Raw genomic sequence first — 22,529 nt, forward strand, 5'->3', positions numbered from 1 at the left:
GGGTGCTGGCTAACATGTTAAGTTGAGAAATAATAACTTTTAAGAAATATCATATTTTTTTTGAGTTTAGTAATGACACATGCATGGATCAATGTAATTTGGCTTAGCAACTTCAAATATGGCAAGCCGCTTGGACACACCATTTTTTGCATCTCAATGCTGATGCAAATACAAGTTTTGCAGAAGGTTTTGTAAAACAGCCAAAATTTTTGTCTTTTCATTGGAAAAGTCATGCTTGGAAAAGTGCATGTTTCTGCTTTTTCGTTTTCAGGTGAACTGTTCCAACTTAAAGATGGACTGATGTAGGATCAGATCTTAAAATGCACTTAGAAACATGGAAAAACCACTTGGTTTGATAAAAATGAATGCCAATAACAGCTTTTTTATTGGGAAATGTTCATGTAGCCATGGCTAAAGTTATGAAATAATGACGAGTTTTACACTTTAATAAATGAGAAAGCAGGCTTTAACACAAAGATCAGACCAATTCAAACTTACTATGCAATAGCTGTGTTGAGAAGTCATTTGTTTAAAGGAGGAAGGCTGGAAACCAAATTCCACATGCAAACCAATTACCCACAATCCAATCTCCGCACAACACAACCAATCAGATTCATTAGTCATAAGTGTGCTTCTGCAATACAGACAATCAGATTAATCAGTCGTTTTACACAACAGAACTAATGAGATAACGGGTTGTTAGCTTGGTCAAGTTAGTCCGACATGGTGTAGTTACAAACTCTACCAGCATAAGCAAACCCTGACCCCTGTGAAAACTCTAGCCAATCACAATCAATCGGATTCATTGACCACAATCGCACTTCTACCACAGAGCCAATCAGACCCATTACCTACAATCACGGTCGCACAGCAGAACCAATGAAACCAATTAGCTGCAATCACGCTCACACGGCAAAATCAATCAGCGTCTCTATTCAGTCCCAGAAGAAAGAAAACAATTTCTCATGTAATAAAATGGGCGAAACAGACTCCTTATTACTGCTAAATCAATCACCATGAGCCCAAAGTGCTCGGGTGGTTTTAAACCCAAATGCTGTTTTACAGAGAAAATAAACATGTCACTGTTAATCTGTCTATGAGTTTAGAGAAACGTCCACGGCTCTGGAAGAGAAGGGAGGGAGGCATATTTTAAGAGATGCCAAATTATTTTTCTAGCTGTTTTGTTCTTTCTTTTGTGTTCCAAACAGGAAACAACACTGAGGCTGAAATTAAAACAAGAGACACTGATTGCACTGATGGACATGAAGGAAAAATGTAGGCTGAGAGGGTTTTTAAAGGGATAGTGAGAAGTTTGTCTTTACTTACTCGCCATTTGTGTTTGTTCCAAACCCTGTGTAACTTATTCTTGCTTCCACTGAACACAAAAGGAGAATTTTAAAGCGCTGTTAAGTGGTTGTTTGCACGACTTTTTATTCAACTTTTTATTCATTTTGGCTGTTCAACATTGGCAATTTGGGGGCTTGAAAATGTAAACTGCTAAAAAAGGGTTTCAAAGTTAACAATAACGTTATCATATCTGTGTAAACTACGAAAAGTGGAATTTGTGAAAAAAAGGGACATCTTGCACATGCATATTACGTGTTGAGTCCATAGATACACAGTGTTTCTTGACAAAGTTGTATCGCCAACTGTTGACCTGGCATGCATAATGCAACGTTTTTAGTGGTTTTCGCAGATTCACATTTAACAGGGATAATTTTCACAACATTGTCCTTGTATGCTAAACTTTTCAGTTTTTAGTACATCAATGTCAGGTAAACATACCCTGAAACTAAAACTATTAAAAATATTTTGGTAAATTGGAATAAAGCTGAAATCAAGCAGTGCTGTTAAGTTGAAACTAAAACCAAAAATATGAAATATTGTTTCTGTTAATTGAAATAATGCCGAAATATAAATGTTAGATGAAAAACCTGAGTGTAAAAAAATCAGCGAGAAATGTAATTGTTGCCTTGTCACAAACTGAAATTTTTTTACTAAAATGACTAAAACTAAAACTGAAATCAAATCTAAATAGAATGATATCAAAAAATAAAATAAAAATGAAGACTACTATTAAAATGAAAACTAAAAATCAATTAAATCAAAATAAAAGCCATTTGAAAAAAAAACAAAAACAAATACCATAATAATACAAAAAAAAACTTTTAAAGAAGATAAAAAAAAGTTAGAGTTTTCAAAAATTTTTCTCCTAAACTTTCTAAAGTCATTATTCAGAGAAAAACCTTCATACACTTCTAGATGTTCATGGGAGTTAATGAGTTAGATTTTAGTTTTAGTTAGAGTTTGATTATTTAACAGAATCAGTTAATGTGGTACATGACTGAGTGATCTGTTAATAAATCAGACTGATCCTCACACAAAGCAATCAGAAGTTTTTGAGCTGCACAAAAGTCAGTCAGTCAAACAGAATAAATAACGGCAGAATTTTCATCTTTGGGGTGAACTATCCCTTTAAAGAGCCCAACATGTTCAAATAATATTTGCTGATTTTTTTTTTTTTTTGCATGTTCAAATTCAGCCTCTCCATCACAAGAAAACCAAACTCAATGTCAAAAACATCTCCAAACATGTCAAACATTATGAGGATCCACATTATCTCCCCACACTTCAGAGAGATTTATGTGCTCCAGCAGAACATAAAATGCCTTTATTACTTTGGCTAGCATGAAACTGACTTCATGAATACTTTCCTGCCTGTTGACCTAGAAACATAAACCTTTACGAATCCCCAATAAAGTATTCACGGCTGCTGTAATCTTTCTATGTAACTCAACACTCTGTTTGTGAGCGTCTGTTTCCACTAGCAGCCCATCTGAGGACTCGACCGACTCGTGTTTCTTTTCTTTGTTTAACCGTTAACATTAGCATTCTCACTAGCAGTTTCTCAGCTGGCTCTCATTAGCCAATCACCCGAGCTGTAAATAGCACGTGACCAATCACTCTGGAGCTGCATGATGTCATGAGGAAGCTGATGCTAATTGGCTGAAGATACTAGCAAGTTACTTCTTGTGTTTCTCCCGTATCTTTAACATATCTAGTAGGGTGCTAGCATGTTTGCATTCCTGAAATCTGGATCTGTATTGTTAAAGACAGAAGGGAAAATTCCATTTCACACAATAAGAGCCTTGTTTTTGTTAACTGAAATATAAAGTATATCTTTTATTTTTTTGAATGTTGCATTGGGAAGTAGTTGAAATAAAATAAGTGAAATAAATGTAAAAACTAAAATTACTAAAACTAAAATGAAAAAAAAAAGAAGGCTACTATAAAAGCACACATTTAACTTTCATTAACTGAAATGACCCTGAAAAATAAAATACAATATTGCACAAAAAATATTGTTTGAATCTTGGTGATTTAACAAAAACAAAAATATAAAAGCTCATTCAAATATATTATAATAATATATATTTTGTAGAGAGAGAGAGAGAGAGAGTATTGTGTTTGCAAATGATCTAAAAAAAAAAAGCACAATTAACGTATAATAAAATGGTCCACATAACTCATGCACTATATTTCAGAAGGAAAATTTTCATTTTACACATTTATGAGCCTATAAAAACTGGACACTGGTAAAACAATTGCTAAAGCAATAAAATACTGCCTTTTACATTTGCTTTCACCAAAGTGACTAACGTTGCATTCAAGCGAATCCTTTTTTTTTTTTTTTTACTTTATGAGTTCTCTGGGAATTGAACCCATGACCTCTGCATTGTTAGCTGTATGCTTGACTGTTTGAGCTACTATATTAGTTACATTCATGCGGATCTCAATCCAGTTATCAGAATAATGTTTGTGAATGGAAAACGGTGATAGATGTAGTAACGGCATCCACCAGCGAGAGCAACAAGGTCATGCAACCGAGCCAAACCTCGACGCCTTGAAGTTTTGAGCGTTTCTTGAAAGCACGGTTTGTGCATGTTGTTATTTTGTGAATGTTGTGCTCATGTGGCTCAGACATGAGAGCAGCGTTTCCTCTCTGATTAATGATGGGGTCAGCACTGCTCAGTATATTTACTGACAGACGCGCTGAAGGTGTGCAGTTCAAACACAGAGCGATGTTTGCTCACAGCGAGACTCTCAGTGTTTGTCCAGGCCCCGCTTTACTCTTAAAACAACTCACCTCACACAGAAATAATCTCAGAAGGGACGAAAAATATCATTTTCAGTCACAAAAATGTCATTTTCAGTAAACAAACTAATGAAATTGCCAAAATAATGCTGTGGTTGTGTTGTGGGTGGTTGCTAGGGCATTGCTATGGTGCTCTAGGTGGTTGCTAAGTGATTACTTTGAACTACATGTCATAAGAGTCCTATGATATATTAAGTTTAAACTCTAAACTCTGCATTTTCTCATACATCTAAATCAATTTAAATAATTATTATACATTAATACATTTATACAGGACTCCCTGGTAGAAGAGATATTGTATCTCAATGGGACCTTCCTGATTAAACAAGTAAATAAATAAATACTGAACTAGAAAATAAAATTAAATGAAAATGTAAAAAATCTTAAACCTTAAAAATAAATAAAATAATGCACAATAAAAAAAACTAAAAAAAAAATTATATATATATATATATATATATATATATATATATATTTTTTTTTTTTTTTTTTTTTTTTTTTTTTTTTGATGTGCATTATTTTATTTTTATAATGTATAATAATTATTAAAATTGACTTACATGTATGAGAAAATGCAAAAGAAAAGTTTAGAGTTTTATATATATATATATATATATATATATATAAACCAAAATCAATAATAAATAAAACAATTATTAAGCAAAATATAAAAATCTAATCCAATCAAATAAAAATAAAATACAAAAATATATAAGTTAAAACATTTTTAAATAAAAAGAATAAAAACTAAATTACATAAAAATGAAATATATATGTTTTTAATAAAATATATAAAATCTGGCAAAATAAAATATATTCTTAAATATATATTAAAAGTATAATTTTAACATGCATGATAAAAAATGAAATATTAAAAATAAGTTTTAAAATCAAATAAAAATTGGGAACACAGTTATATTTAAATAAACTATGAAATTAAATTAAAACAAATACAATTTAAATATATATGAAACAATAGAATACGTGTATTGCATCAACATTTCTCCACAGAGGGCTCTTTGGGCTGGAGTGAACCAATGAACCTGTTCGACAACACCTGATAAACTTCCAGCAATACTGTACTAAAGTGTGCAGTAATGTATTCAGAAGAAATGATCCAAATCTTGCAGAGCAAAATCCAAAAGCATCCCGACCACTTTACACTCACTCTCAGGTAGTTCCTCCAACTAAATCAATATTATTCCAGCAAGTGGGTCTAACTTTGCCCTCACACGTTTGGCAGGCAATCCAACGAGCTGGTGGAAAGCCAGATACAGTAGCAGCGAGACAACCTCTCGTTTCTGGCCAAACATCCGTTAGCATGTGGCCCGGCGATGTTTAATCGCTTCTGAGAGAGAGAGAGAGAGAGAGAGAGAGGTGTTGGTTGTGAGAGCTGGCAGGCCGTCACATGCAAAGCCAGCACAAAGTCTTCATCTCATGGGCTATTAGGCGACACACAGACGGGACGAAAGAGAAAAGGGTGTTGATGAAATGCAGACGTCAACATTAGAGCAGAATTTAGCATCCTCCCCCCGCCGTCTCTTCCCAGATCGCCTACGTCTAATGAAGGAACCCAGTGTTTGTCCTGCGAACAGCTCGTAAAGGAAATATCGCCTGCTTCTATTTGTGCCCGGCGTCCTTAGTGAGCGCTACTGTAAGCGCTGAGTGATGGTGGCGGTCTTCAAACAACAACCACGCTCATTTAAAGCTCAGGGTTTATGAACTGCCCAAACTGCAGTGCAGTTGACCCTTCACTTAAAGGGACAGTACACCACAAAATAACATTTGTCATCATTTAGAAATACTGGTGTATGATTTTTGTTCTTCTGTTGAACACAAAAGAAGATCTTTTGAAGAATGTTGGTAAAGGTAGCCATTGACTTCCATGGTAAATTTTCTCCATATTATGGAATTCAATGGCTACAGTCAACTGTTTAGTTACCAACATCCTTAAAAGTATTTTCTTTTGTGTTCAACAGAAGAAAGAAACTCATATACGTTCGGAACAGCTTTAACTTCAATGTCTGTCAAAATAACTTTGTTTTAGGTAAATAACTAAAAAATAACTAATAAAATAACTTGTTGAATTAAAACAGATCACTAGTGTTCATTTTACAATCAAATAAAAAATAAAAAGGTAAAATCTTTTTTAAAAATTAAATATATATTACAAACAAAAGCATATACAGATATACAAACAAATAAAATTATCAAATAAAATATTTTTTTGAAAACAACAAAATAGAATAATATACACAATTAAGTTAAATTATCTTTAAAAAAACAAATAAAATAATCAAATAAAACAAATACAAAAATGTTATTAAATATATAAAATATTTGAAAGCAAACAAAAATTAACCAATCAGTTAATAAATAAATGCCACCAAAGGGCATGAAAATACAAAAACATACTATTTCAAAATTTCACATGTGTTATATGACATTTCTTTGTAATTATTTGTGAAATTTAAATAAAACATTAAAAAAAACTTATGATTGGTCACAGTTCATTCCAGCCCTTATAAGATTTAATATCCAATCACAACTGTATTGTTTAATAATAACATGTTACTGAAAATCATTCCACCGACATGCTCCATAAAGATTTAGCAACAGAAACCCAAAAAGGGTGCGCACATATTGTTTAGTCATCTAAGACTAGTCTAAACAGACTAAGTAGACAAAACCAAAAGCAGCCAATGGAAGACTGGATCAAAGACATGCACAGAGAAAATGTTGCGTTGCATGCAAAGCCCGAATGACGTGATGCTGATGAGACGGTTCATAACCTTCAATCACAGACAGGCAAAGCTCCAGCACAGGCTGTGATCAAGGCTTTCTGTCAGAATGAAAGCAGTCTGCTAACAGACGAGTCGGTCGGGTGGAGGTTCAGGGCTGGCAGAGGACCTGCTAAAGGTTGTCGTCTTTTCAACACCTCATAAAACTGCATCCAGTGCCATTGGCCCGCTTTGGAATAACTCAGAGCGTTCCAGACGGAGCTCGACTTGTTAAACGACGGCTAGTCGAACTCCAAGAACATCCAGTTATGAAAGATCCCATGAAATGGTTTGCTATATTAGTTATTTAAATAAAGAACACAGTATTTCATGCCACTGGTTTCTGGTGAAACATCTAGAATAATGATGTTTGCATGTTGCATTAAAATGTTAGGATTTACTTTGAAAAAGAGTTTCCCTTTTAAACTGCTACTACATTTCATAAATTATAAATTTTTAAATATTTTTTTACAGCGTATTTTTTTTATTATACTGTCAATTGTTTAAATATTTTTAGAGCTAATGTTGTTTAGTATCATTGCAATACTATTATAATATTTTGCATTCTTTTTTATTTGTAAGTTTTAGTCATTTTAGTTGCGCTTTGAGATTTGTATTTTTATTGATCTTATTGCATTTCAGTTTTAGTTTAGTTTGTGCATCAAATTAAACTGAATGAAAATTAGCAATGTGGACTTGGCAACTAGCTGAAATAAAATCATTTGTGTTTTTTAAACTCATTTTACTTAACTGTTTTATTTCAAATAATGAACGTCACTTTTTATGGTTTTAGTTCTCATCAACTGTAACCCTGCATTGAACTTTGAAATACTAGTTTTTATTAATATTTTGCATAGGTTTTTATTTTCATTTGAAAGTTTTAGTAATTTTGTTGCATTCTATAATTTTATTTTTGAAACATGTCACCAGTTTATATTTGTATTGCATTTCAGTTTGTTATTTTAGTACATCAATTTAAACTAAATGAAAATGAACCATGACAGTTTTTTTTATTTCAAATAATGAAAATGTTTTTTTTTATCATTAATTATTATTTTTTTTATTTTTTCTAAATGTTTAATTTTTAGGAGTTCCCAATAAAGTCCCTCGAAGACCTAATTCACAGCAATATTAATGTCAGTGTGTCTTCAAGATCCAGACTGAACGTGTGAGGATCCCAGAAATCAGAGTCTGCCTCAAATGAAATGTTGAGCTGCTGACGTGAATTTGTTTTTCTTAAAAAGTTACTGCAGTGGCTTCAAGGACTGCTGAAATCTGAGATGTAATCAAGATGATACAGTATCTTGTTCTTGAACAGTTGTTCTTGTACTCTTAAGGATTTCCAAGTACTGTCAAGCTTTCCCAGTAAATTGACCTCTATTTGAGAAGATTTATTCTACGCATTATAGATGCATGAATCTATATTATAGTTGCATAATGATTAGAAGTTAATGAGTGCAATTAAAGAAATTGTTCAAACAAATATGCTTCCTAATGAATGAAGACTGATGCATACAATTCACTGATAAATTTTCATAATCAACACTAAAATCATTGATTTACCATATTTAAATACTGCCTTTGCATCCATTAATTCCAGTGAAATTTGACATTAACAAGCATTAAATAAATAAACAGAACATGCAAATATGGGTAAAATAAAGTTTGCACAGTTTGCATTCTGCATTGCAGACACATTGAGGTTATGCATTTAAGATTTAGATGCACAAACAAATAAAAATGTACATTAATAACCAATAGCAATTTTAATAGAATTTTAGTATTGTAAGGCTGCATACTATTGTTCAGAATAAAATTCCGGTGGTTCCTTCAGTTTCGTTCATAAGCCAATGACATAAACTGACAACATTTATCACTTCGTCATACCTTTGATGTTTTGTGCGTGCTCAGACAACAAAAGTCTGACTTTCTTTTGACAATCTCCAAGTGTCTGAAAAACACTATCTTTGGCAAAATCACCAATCACTATTTCACGGGCCTCGAGGCTCATCCGACAGACAATGACGAGCAATGCCAAAACCCAGACATCTCTGAAAGAGCCAGAGGATGTTTCCATCAGAGGTGAAGCACCGCATCCAGACAAACGGAGCGGATCACAGAGTGCAAACGTTTGGCTGGAATAGAGTCACGTGACTGTCTTTGATCTGAAAGAATTGCGAGGTGAGAGTATGAGTCCTTTCAGACACACTTGAACCCTGCCCGCAAACCATTTCACTTCCATATCTGACGGATTTCTGAGTGAAACCGGATATGCAATGAGAAAATAGTCTGCACTTGATTTTGTGGAAATGCACAAAAAGACATGCAAATAATATACAATATATCTAATTGTCCATGAAACAATAAATGCATCTGTGAACAAGTGCATGCAGAACACCAACAGATATTCTTATAGGGTGAAAGAGAATGCAGATGCAATCTTAAGTTGGTTATATATTCATAATGAGCTCTGAACATATGATTTTGACAGGTAAGAAACGCTACGAAAGCAATTTCACTTTTTCTGCCCATATGCAAACTAAACATATTCAACTCAGTCTAATCAGTGATTCATTCACTTACCACATTTAAATACTTCCAATAATTCCAAGAGAATTTGACATAACATTTTGCTAAGGTAAAATTGCAGTACTCTAATAAACAACAATGTATATAACACACAAACATTGTTAAAAACTAAATTTTAATTCATATTAAACTATGTTAAACTTCATTTTTTTTTACATTTTGTTTTTCTAATAAGCATAAAATAGCATTAAATATTTAAAAGTATTTACTTAAAAATTATATTTAATTCTTTTAACTCTACTTTTTGTTTTAGATGTCGCTAAGATAAAATCGAAATGCTCTATACCCATAATACACAATATTGGATGAAATAGTCATTCTTATTTACTTATTTTTTTGTATAATACAAAATTCATTTTGTATTTCTTTTTTAATGAGATCATTAGAATTTGGATACAACCGAAAAAAAAAAAACTTTGATACTGAAGAATAAATGTTTTACTAACGTTCCCCTTAAGTTATTTAAATGTAATTTCTGAACATTCTAAATTCCTTGGTTTTGAGAATGTTAAGGGAACATTCCATTTGATCTTATTTCAAATCATATTGCACATTGGGAACGCTACTTTTGAATGTTCTCTAAACATTCCGAACCAAGCAGTAACATTTAAAAAACATCAACTAAACCATTTAAGGAATAAATGTTCCAAGAAATGATGCATAAACAATGCTAACATTTAATGTTCTATTAACGTTACTGGAAGAACTTTAGTAAATAGTCAATTTGTAGGTTCATAACTTTAAGAAAACCAACCACAACGCTTTGAAAAAGTTCCCTGTTAGCTGTTATGATGCCTCAAAACGGCGCTCCCATGGAGTCAGAACACAGGAGACATTGAACTAGATTGGTAGGAGTTTCCCGGCCTTTCCCAGGATCTCCTCTCATGGCGTCGGGGAACATCTTGCCATCTTGATGCGAGCTGGCAGGCGACAGCTTCATTTTGGAGTGTTTTTCCATTACCGAGCAGAATAAAGCATTTCCTTTCATTCATTTACTGCAGTCTCTGAAGCTTGGACCGGCTCCCCGGAATGTAAACACATGCAGTCTGTAAACAGACTCACACAAACACACACTCGCCGAGATACACACACAAACACACACATCCATCTTGCTGTCCTACGACAACATTGTCTGCATTGTGCCGTTTTTAGTGAACTAATAAGATATGCATTTGGACGATGTACTAGTTTTAATGACGTTATCAATGATGGTGATTTGTCTTCTAAACAAACATCTTGTAAAAACGTCTGTAAGTCAGAAATGCATACCATAAAGATAATGCATGATTTTCACGCATCATTTCCTGTCCCTTTTTCACATACTACAGCATTAGCTAAAAAAAATGGATAAGTACCATACCTGATGTACTGTATATCCAAAAGAATTAATATCAAATAGAATCAAAATTACAAAACACAAGACTGTTTGAGCTTTGACCTTCCCAAAATGCTTTGCACCATCAACAGGCCACCACTGGATCTCTTTCAAAAGGTCTCAGTTTTCAGCTCCATCTGGCCTTTAAAAAAAAGTGGGTATACTCAAAAAGACTTCTGGATCCCAGAAGAGCTACATTGTAGACGTAATCTAAGGCATGCTGTTTATATTACGACCCGATAAATAAATGTGCTCTCGGAGAGGTCGAGGTCAGCGGGAGAATCAGGACTCTTGTGTGCATCCGCTGATGCTGAGAAGACAAATGAGGTGAAAAGGAGAGAATGAGGAGATCAAAAAGAGCTTGTCGGCCATTGTGGATGAATATCGTGACTTTAAAGTGCTTCTGCTACCTTGACTGTTTATGAAAACAACATCTCTATTTCGAATGAACACTGACTAATATACTTTTAGAAGTGCATTTTTTTTTATTAAACTCAAATTTAGTTGCATCAACTCCTTCCTATAGTGGTAATAAAATAATAATACAAAGTACTGTTTAAAATAGCTTTAATTATGGTATTCTATGTCAGAAAGTAGCATTGTTTTATAATCTAATACTCGTTATTCGCAGTACCGAAGTGAAGATGCTAAACTAGCCGAGTTTATATATTTATTTATTTCTGCTACCTTTACTGTTTATGAAAACACAACATTTCTATTTTGAATGATCACTGACTAATAAAGCTTTAACAAAAATTGTATGCATTTTGTGTCGTAGAATAAAACATGAAAGTATCTTAATCTTGCGTTCAACAAAAACCAAAAACTCATTTGAAAAACCCAATGACTTCAGTAAATTGTTCCTGGGTGTTGGTCTACAAATATATATATATACGCTGCTCTATATAGTTTCAATTATTTAAGCAAAAACATCTCGAAAGTGTTTTTTGAATGTGCCCAAATTATCAGTCATTACAATTTACTGTCAACATGAATGAATCAACTGGTAAGATGTATTTATTAATTCAATAAAACATTGCAAGTGCTCAGCTGCAGAACAACCAACCACTATTAGTGACTTACAAATAATGCAAAAGAGACGCAGGACTTCAGTCATGGTGCGTGCATGGTTTGCATGTTCTTGGGAACAGAGATGGCATTAATTCAACGTCACGAAGGAAAATGTGAGTCAGACTGACATTGCGGCTGCTCAGCCCTCGGCGTCTGAGTCCTGATATCGATAAACGCGCCACAACAAATGGAAGGAAGTCTCATGAAAAGAATGAATTCCCTTGAGCTGGAACAATGTGTTGCAGACCTACAACCGAATTAAAATGAATACAACAAGCCATTGTGCTGCCGCTTCAACAAATGCTGACGTTCAAGGAATAACATAAAGCCTCAACTGGGATATATACGAAATTCCTGTTAAATATAGATTCTCCTCATGCCTGACATTGCTGTCGTATAATCCCACCCTGTGCCTGACATCACTGCTCGTGTTTTCTTAACAGGAGTCGGATTATCTCAAACCTGACGGACACCCGCGACAATTCAGATCTCAGCACGGCTCTGACGGCTCGGCTGAGGACACGGCCATCCGTGGCAGGCAAGAAAGCCTAATTAAAGAGAATGAGGTTGGATTTCTTACCCACAGTCACTTTCACTTAAATCCGTTCAGGGTTGTGACTAGTTCCGGCTGAGAGTTTACATACACCGCAAAATGAAGCCAATCAGGCCGGGATGTTGAGACAAGGTGACCGCCTTCTGAATTCTGCTCAGGGCTTAAAGATTCTGACAACCAAAACACATTATTTTCCACACTTCTGCTACTTTGAACTGTGTATTATCTGCATATATTATGCACATACGGTAGATGCTACTCAACCTTGCAGTAGTTTGCTTGTTTTTAAGAATAGAGACGAAACATAGCATGCATTGTACTGACAGCCTTTTAAATCAATAGCACACCATTTCAGTTTCAATGCAGTGTTTTTTTTTTTATCAAAGGTTGCACACACTACTGGTCAATTGTATGTGGTTTGTAAGGTATCAAATAAATAAATTAATTCTGCAAGGATGCATTCAATTGATCAAACGCAACAGTGATAATGTTACAAAAGTGTACGGTTTCATTGTTTTGAACTTTAAATTCATTAGACAATCCTGAAAAATAAAATACATCATGGTTTTTACAATAATATGAAGCAGCTTTGAGCACTGATAATCAGAAATGAGCAGCAAAACAGCATATTAGATGATTTCTGAAGGATCATGTGACACTGGAGACTGGAGTAATGATGCAGAAAATTCAGCTTTGATCACAGGAATAAAATATATTTTAACATATATTCAAATAGAAAAAAAATATTTTAAATAAAAAAAATATTTCACAAAATATCTTTATTTTTAAACAAATACACACAGCCCTGGTGAGCGTAAGAGATTTTTTTTTTTTTTTCTTTTTTTAATCGGACCTCAAACTTTTGAATAGTAGAGTATATAATGCAGTTTGATGAAAGCAAAACAAAATAAGTAAATAAAAAATAACAAAACGCTTATTATACATTATTACTCCAAATCACTAATAACTAGACGGACAGATTGATTCTTAATGCACTTTTACTTTAACACAGGTCCATTCTCTCTTCAGCATCACTTATGCTGATGATGCACGGGGCAACTTTCTGAGCAATGTTGCAATCAACGGGCAACCAAGTGAGACACGGTCTAAATTTGTTACCCATTCTCAGTGGGAAAGTGCCTAAGCAATACTGCTCAAAAAAAGTTGTCTGGCAAAACTGCTCAAAAAGTTGCCACATGTATCATCAACCTTTAAACTTGAACTTTTTACAATGTTTTAAGAGGTTCATCATTTCTCTTGACTGTCAGCTTGGACGTCAGCTCCTGTTATCATCAAAGGATCCACACTGTCTGATTTCATCCTCCTAATAGGAAACAGCGCTGGCAGACAACCTCATGACTAAAATATCTATATTTGAACATCTCTCCTGTTGGGTGAAGAGAGCAGCTGCGGACTCACTTCAGTCTAGAAGCTCTTCTTTAATGCAGCTGTGGTCAGATCATCTCAACATCAAGTTTCTCGACTAGCTTTCTGCCATCTGTCATGATAGTCTTACAGCAAGGATCCAGAATTAACTTTCTGCCACACCTGAGTTTTTCTTTATTAAGCCATTTCAACTGAAACCTTATAAAATACACTGATAATACTCAAACCTACTGTATAGGATCCAGGTGACCTGCAAGTCCTCCAGGGTCATACATGTGAGGAAAGCTCACAAACTCTCAAACTGAGCCTTTTAAAAGCTTCAAATAGCAATTAGTCTCGATTTAAAACAACAAGTAGGTTATGGGTCAACCTGGCTGAAATAGATTTTTCCATCTGCTTTATTACTATGATTCTTACACATTTTATTCATCATGATAATGTTCAAAAATCAACACAGCTGAAGCCTAAAGACAATCGGCGGAAGTAAAAAGCTGAACTATAAACGAACTATGACTTCACCATCATTAGGCTCTTTCAGTCTTCATTTAAAAACAGTTTCCCTTCAGGTTTGAGTTGGAATAGTTTGCAAGAGTGCGATTGCAGACAAACAAGGCTGTGAAGTGTGAAAGCGTCTTGTGAGAAGATGAGTTTACCTGCTTGACATTAAGTTTAATGTCACTGACAACCTCTGTAGTCCCTTTTAGACACTTGTCGGCTAATGCGTTTTTCAAGACAAGTAAAGCTTTAAGAAGAATTTTATGTATTTTATGTCATAGAACAAACTGTTAAAGTATCTTAAGCTTGTGTCCACCATAGACTTTATTTCAGGCATTTAACCAAAAACCAATAAGAAAAAATGCTTGTTTCTGTGTTTTGGCTTAGAAAAATACATAACCTCTTTTGCGCTCTATACTGCACTTGTGACACCCAGCCATAGTCGTTTTTTGAAAGTTTAAGTGTGCAATTTCACAGAAATTGCATGCTTCAAGTGTACATTATTTAGCATAAATACGAATTCCGTTTTTCATACGTTTACGAGGCCTTCACCTATGCCTCGTGTCAACTCCACCCTTGCCACTGACACGCTTAAAATAGACGCTTCTCTAAGACGCTCTGGATTTTACACATGCATGCGAAGATTTGGGAAAGCACTAGATACAACACTGATGGGCTTTATTAAACACGTTCAGAACTCATAAATAACATTCGTAAAAGAATAAGAACACACAGTGCCAAAAACACAAAAACGCGGTCATTTAATGCATTAATGCAACACTGATTTCCCCATAAAAGCCTTCAATTAAGATGTATTTCCTCCCTCGTCATGTGACATTCACACGTTTAACTAGGAAGGCATTCACGCGCTCTCGCTAACACCTACAGATGTGGTCTCCACACTTCCTCTGAAGCTGACCGCACCATCAGTGTAAACTCCTAATGATCTAAACCCAGCAGTGTCACTTCTGGCTTAGTAATTGTAGGTTAGAGCGTAAAGCGCACACAGGCTATGTATATACCTCCAGCCCAACCCGCTAATTAGCTGAGGCATGTTTGCTTTCCTTCTGTCTCCTAACGATGCCTGGGATGAGAAAGAGAGAGAGAGAGAGAGAGAGAAAATCAGCCCATTCTGCCACTCTTGTCTGCTAAAAGTCACCAACAATTAAATTATACAGAAAAGCTGCTCCACTCCAACTGCCTTTCATTATCAGATATAAACTCTTAGCCCTTCATGATATAGTTTCTTAAAGGAACAGTTCACCCAAAAATGAAAACTTACTGACAGTCTACTCACTAACAGGCAATCCGATATGTAGATGAGTTTGTTTCTTCATCTGATTTGAAGAAATTGGCTTACCAATGGATCCTCTGCAGTGAATGGGTGCCGTCAGAATGAGAGCTCGCAAAAACATCACAATAATCTACACATTACTCCAGTCCATCAATTAATGCCTTGTAAAGTGAAAAAAATGCATGTTTGTGAGAAACAGATCCATCATTAAGAGATTTTAACTTTAAACCTTTGGGTTTTTGACTGTTTTTTACTTGTAAATGGTGCAGATTTCTCTCATGATTCAGATCAGATGACCTTTTCACTGGAGAAAGCAATATTATGGATTAAGACTCTTAAAAAAATCTTAATGATGGATTTGTTTCTTACAAACACACAGCTTTTCACTTCTCAAGACATTAATTGATGAACTGGAGTAGATTATTGTGATTTTTTTATCAGCTGTTTGGACTCTCATTCTGACGGCACCCATTCACTGCAGAGGATCCATTGCTGAGCAAGAGATGAAAGGCAAAATTTCTACAAATCTGTTCCTATGAAGAAACAAAGTCATCTACATCTTGGATGGCCTGAAGGTGAATGTACTGTCAGCAAATAGTCATTTTAAGGCAAACTGTTCTTTAAACACGAATAAGAAATATCTAAACATCTTTTAAAACCAAACTGCATAAGATATTAAGAGAATAAAGATATTTCAGATAATATATTGTGAATTATGTTCTCGTTAGATTTATTAAGATGGCGATACCATGTTTTGAATATGGTAATCATTCTATACCATGGACTATATCCAAATACATTTACATTTGTGCAAGTGACTTGCATTGCATTCAGCATTTTATCAATTCATGCATTCCCTGGGAATCAAACCTACAACCTTTGCTTTCCTAATGCCATGTCAGGATGTCTTGACTTCAAAACCCAGGATTTTATTCTAGTAATTTATGTTATAGAGCATTATTTTACACATAAATAAAAAAAAAACCATTGCAAACTCTGGACAGAAAACATTGTATTTTTTTCCTCTTTTTCCCCTAAGGAATAACATGCATTATCCATTTTAAATGTAAAAACTTCACAAGACTCTCAGAGTGGCAAACTCATATGGGTTTTGTACACTCAGAATCCGACTGAACAGTAAACATATTTCGCCATGTGGCCGACTATAAATGCTTCAACTCCTGCCTCAAAAATGCGCACTCCACTTTGGGACAAAAATAAAAGAGGAAAACTAGTGAGAGATTTTCTGGATTGAGGGTTAAATAGAGAGAAAGCGAGACATTTGTGAGAAAGATGTGCACCAAGATAAGAACAGAGAGAAACCTTTAAGCAACAAAACGACTAGAAACATTCATCTAGACGATAGACGATAAAACTTCACCAAATGTACAAAACAACAGCTATATATAAAAGACCTTACAATAGCCACCAAATTCGCATTTCTTCAAGTGGGAATTTGTTTTGACAGGTTTCTCTGTCATTGCGCTGTAGATTTTAATGGAATGGTTATTATTCACTAAAAGAATTACATTTTCTGAGATATTTCTGAAAGAAAGCAGTAAAAATTGGTGTCGTAAAAATAAAGAGATATAAATATGAATGATGACAGCTGTGCAGATGTTTTAAAGAGGAAAAACTGAGATCTCAGACTTTTGTTTGTAAAGTATTTTTCTCAGGAAGCATGAGACTCAAGTGTCATTATTTTCTTTCCATGTAATATATCGAGAGTCTAGAAGAAAACGTTGCAATGTTACCGAGATCTCAATTTTTGTTTGTTTCTTTCTTTCTGCCCAAATGCATGCTCAGATCATTTGTTTTGTGAGAATTTAATAAAAATAAAATTCAAAGTTTACACTGAAATTACATTTAGGCAAATCTGAGACATTCAAATATCCTCTAAAATCTTAAGGAGACACATCTAGGGTCTTTCTGAGAGGCATGAAACTAAAACAAAAACTCTATTTTGTCTCTTTAATCTCATTAGTGTTCCTGTGGCTCAGGGGTAGAGCATTGGGTTAGCGGCGCAAAAGGTTGTGGGTTTAATTCCCAGGGAACACACATACTGGTAAAAAAAAAAAAAGTGGAAGTTGCTTTGTATAAAAGCGTCTGCTAAATGGATGAATGTAAATGTAATGGCATGTTTGTAGCAGCAATATACATACTAAAGAGATCTCATTCACAGCTTTTCTTTCCTACAAGGTTGTTCGATTCTAGATATTCTCTAAATCGAGGAGCAGAGAGATCATCTGTCCCCGCCTCTGACAAGGCCATTGCTCCAGACTCACAAAAGAAAACTCCAACTTCATTGAGTGAAAGGCAACACAAAGCAAACAAACCCCCAAACCTCTGTCACGCCACCCCTCCCCGGCAGGCCTCCGCTGCTCTCCCCTCCTTCCCAGCTCCTGCTATTCAAGGGAAATGTGTATTTCCCACACTGGAGTTGTCCAGCAGGGTCTGCCCGGCAGGGGTTTGCCTCGGGGTGAACGGGGAGACAGACTAGAGGTTACATCAACACACACACCGCTGTGGCATGTCACATCCTCACCGCCGGTTGCCTTGGCACTGTTAGCCTGCAGTTCGGGGCCAGGAGAGCAAAAAGCTAAACCGAGCTGCTCGAGAACATCAGGATTTTTCTTTTCTTTCGCCAAGTAATTTATTACACATGGGTTTTTAGACCTCCGTAACCCATTTACTGGGAATTATGATTATTATAATGAATCATGATCATTTCACGGTGCTGGTAACCTGCAATTATGGCGACGTTGATGAAGGACAAAGGAGAACATAATAAATACTGACCTGACAAACGGCACGCTTTAACCACTCACTGTCTGTTTTATATGCTACTGATGCGTTTGACAGACAACGCTCCAGACAGAAAAACTCCACTGGAATTTAGATAGAAAGAAACACACTTTCCATTTGTTAACATTAAATACATGAACTAATTAAGATCATTTTAACATTTACTTACACGTTATTAAAAGCAAAGGCTAGATCTGTTCATTTTAATTAATGGACCTGAGCTATCATGAACTAACAACGCATAACTGTGTTTTAATTAAGATTAAGAAATACTGCGAATACATCCTGCATTGACTAATTACAAAGATAGTAAATGAAGCCAGAACCACCAACAAGTGAATGAAAGTGTGACAGAGCAACGGAAAGAGAGGAGTAAGCAACTGAAAAAGACTGGAGGAATGAAAGGGCAATGGCAAATGGATAAAATAAGAAAGAATTAACATGCAGAAAAAAATAATAAAAAGGAGAGGCAAGAATGACAAAAGAAGTTACATTAAAAAAGACAATAAAAAAAATGACAGGAGAGAATGAGAGACCAGCTTAAAATCAACGTGAAAGAAAGCAAGACAACAAAGTAAGGAAAGACCAAGAAAGATCAAAAAAGCAAAAGAAAGAAAGAAAAATGAAGAAGAAAACTAATTAAGACAAAATATGCAATGAAAAGGGACCAAAGAAATAGTAAAAGAAACTACTCTGTTACAACAGATTTCAGATTAGGATGCCATCACACCCGGAGCACAAGACCCAAAACACAGAACCACCAAACCTGCATCACCCTTCTGTCCACAACATCATCTCAAACACACACACACACACACACATCCGCCGCTGACCTGACCGTCCCGTGGTGATGAACAGGTGCAGGTCATTAGGCCCGCCGCTGCCACCTTCCCCTGTAAGATCTGCGTAAATCCTTGTTGTGGAAAATGAAAGAGTGAAAGTAGTTCTAATTACAAAATGTAAATATTGAGTTTTCCCACAATGGGAAACAGACCACCCAAGATGCAAAATAACCCCCAACCCCCCTCCCTGCCTCCCTCCCGCTCGCTCGCTCCCCTTCTCGGTCTCTTTCTCTCGGCTGTCCTTGTCAGCGCGACAGGAGAAGTAACCTTTTAAGCATCACCAGACGTAAATGCACACAAACCAGACGTGCACATGCGTACACGAGCGGCCGCTGACATCGCTGCATCACGCTTGCGCAACAATCTATTAGCCGTGACCTCTAAACGTAACATCTATTCCTCTGGTCCTCGTGCAAAAGCTTGCGAAATTCCCAGAGGTTCAGTGCGCACTTTCGCTTGGTCACAGGTGAACGTCAAATACTTGACTTTATAGTGCTAAATACCTTTAAATAGCCTCCATGAGACTGGTTTCCAGCTCTCGGCCACATATGGAGCTGAGCAACATGTGGTCGGCATGGACCGAGCCCCGAGAGTTGCCATTTGTTGAGGTTTGTTTGTACGGAGAGCATGTCGGTGAGTGATGGGGAGAGGAGGTGAATGAGGGCTCAGCTGGGATCTAGAGCTCCGACCCTCTGGACTCGAGATGTCTTCATTCAGAAGGGGTTCTAGAGGCCCTAAAACACCTCAGTTCAGAGCTGTTCTTCACCCCTTAGACGCTGGTTTGGTTCTACACTTTTAAAAACATAGGCTCCAAAGGGGAATTTGCATAGCAATGCCTTAAAAGAACCATTTTGGGTTCCTTAAAGAACTTTTCAATGAATAGTTAAATAACATTTTTCTTTTCTTTCTTATTCTAGTATAATAACAAAGAAAAAAAAAATCCATCATTTCTAAAAAGTACGAATTCCAAAAGGAAGTTTTGGAAGAAACATTTTAGTTCCTCGAACCTTTTAGTGAATGGTTCTTAAAGAAAATAAAATTATGGTTATTTGGTTCCACAAATAACTTTAAACATTCAAAGTATATTTACATTGGACAAAAGTTTTTTATTGCACTCTTAAAAATAAAACCACTTTGGGTTCCTAAGAACCTTTCAGGTTCAGGTTGAACAGTTCTTAAAAGTAAAAAAAACATTGTTTTCTTTGTGTGAAGAACCTTTTAATAATCTAAAGAACCTTTTGTGCAATGGAAAAATTCCATGAATGTTAAAGATTCTTTATGGAACCATACATGCCAGTGAAGAGTCTGCAGTGGGAAAGGTTCTTAAGAAAAGTTCAATGAATGGTTCTTTGGGGAACCAAAATGGTTCTTCCAAGTTATGAACATTTTGGAAACTATTTTTACAAAGTGCATTTTAAAATATTTTTTCCCCCACTAGAAATAACCTTTTGTGGAATGGAAAACAACTTCTTCATGGATGTTAAAGGTTCTTCATGGAACCATCAATGCCAATAAATAACCTTTATTTTAAAGAAGGTATTATGTTCTGACAGCCAATTGTTGCATAATTGTTAAATAATTAACCTACTTACAAACAAGTATATCGCAATGCTTTCTGTTCTTTGAAAACACATTTTAACACAGTAATTTAATTCCTATGCACGTTATAATGTTTTCAATGCAACAGTCAGAAATGATATATATATAAGATATATAAACTCTAAAGATGCCTCATTTTTTATACTAGATGGGATCGTTCTAGAGGTGTTTCAGTGGTGCACAACCCGGTGAACTCTAAACTGCTTTATTCTACAGGTGTTTGAGAGAGATCTGCAGACCACTGTGACAAAACCCTTAAGTTAAGAAAACCTAGTGGTCATTTGTTTATCATTATAACTGTAGCTTAATAAGTTTGTTGCAACCCTTTCACTCTAGAATGATCCATTAAGGCCCCTTATTATCACGGATGGTTCGATGAAGAACCTTTAACATCCACAGAATCTTTCAATTGCACAAAATATTCTTTAGAACATAAGAAAACTTGTAAAGAACATTTTAAAGTCAAGAATTGTTGACTTAAAAGTCCTTAGAGTAACCAAAAATGGTTCTTCAATGGCATTTCTGTGAAAACCCCATTTTAAAATGGGACCCATCTACAGCACATCCACAAACCGAACACTTCATTTCATTTAAGAGCCGTTCTAGAGATTTTTCCAATGGCTGACAACACCTTAATGCTAAATATCTTAGACAGTTTTCCAAACATTTGACACCATGCATGCACAATGAGCAAAAATACAGACATTAACTGTAACATCTAGCAAAAGTAATAAAAGTGCTGTATATTTTACAGTTTGGTGTATCAATGAGCAAATAATCAATCACTAATATGATAATAAACACACCTGCACGGTATAAAGAGTTCAAAAAGACCTGTTTAAGTCTCCTTCAGCGCTTGTTCGTCTCATAAGTTGTTCTCACTGAGCTCAAATCATCAAACAGTCATTTTTCCCGCAGTCATTCCTCAGCCAAAAGATAGATCTCATGGTGAGGGTGAAAGGGAAACTTACCTTGCGGGTTTCTGCTGGCAGAAGAGCCGGCTGGCTGCTGGACAAAGAGCATCAGAGCGACGCTGAATAATCCAAAGCCAAACATGAGCATCATGTTAAACACCTTGAACCTTCACAGAGAGGGGCAATTCAAGAAAACCGGGCAATTGTGAGACTTGGAGTCCAAGCGTGGACGAAGCTTTATTCCCGGCGTCTGATGAACGAGAGAAAGAGTGAGAGAAAGAGAGAGAGAGAGAGAGAGAGCGTGTGTTTTATTTCTTGGTCTCGCGGAGATCGTGCGCGCGGAGATCAGGAGGAGTAACACGGTCGAGTTGAGCGCTCATGATCTTCAGTCCTGCAGGAGACACAGACAGAGAGAGAGAGAGAGAGAGAGAGAGAGAGAGAGAGAGAGGGAGGAAGGGGGAGGAGAGATGCACAACAGCGCGTTGCTCTCTCTCTCTCTTTCTCTCATTGCAAGTCAATCGTTCTTTATTGGGAAATTTTAAAATAAATGAAAAGTATATACATGCAAATACATTAATTGTGCGGTTAATGTAGGCTATTTGATAATTATTTAAAATGAAAGAACACACGTATAGATGCATGCATAAGTGCCTAAGTAAATAAATGGTCT

General features: G+C 35.5%; 1 protein-coding gene across 7 annotated transcripts in view; it reads right to left on the reverse strand.

Annotated features, from left to right (window-relative positions):
* LOC113041306 (signal peptide, CUB and EGF-like domain-containing protein 3) overlaps positions 1-22,265 on the reverse strand; it is a 92,787-nt gene extending 70,522 nt beyond the window's left edge. For all 7 annotated transcript variants that reach the window (XR_003275377.1, XM_026199767.1, XM_026199771.1 and 4 more), the window contains exon 1: positions 21,917-22,265. Coding sequence is in view for 6 of the 7 variants with exons in the window: in XM_026199767.1 (XP_026055552.1) it covers positions 21,917-22,010 (94 nt within the window). In the remaining variant the exon portion in view is untranslated. The remainder of the gene's footprint in view (positions 1-21,916) is intronic.
* Positions 22,266-22,529: the final 264 nt, after the last annotated feature.

Source organism: Carassius auratus, chromosome 23 (assembly GCF_003368295.1).
Source record: "Carassius auratus strain Wakin chromosome 23, ASM336829v1, whole genome shotgun sequence".
Lineage (NCBI taxonomy): Eukaryota > Metazoa > Chordata > Actinopteri > Cypriniformes > Cyprinidae > Carassius > Carassius auratus.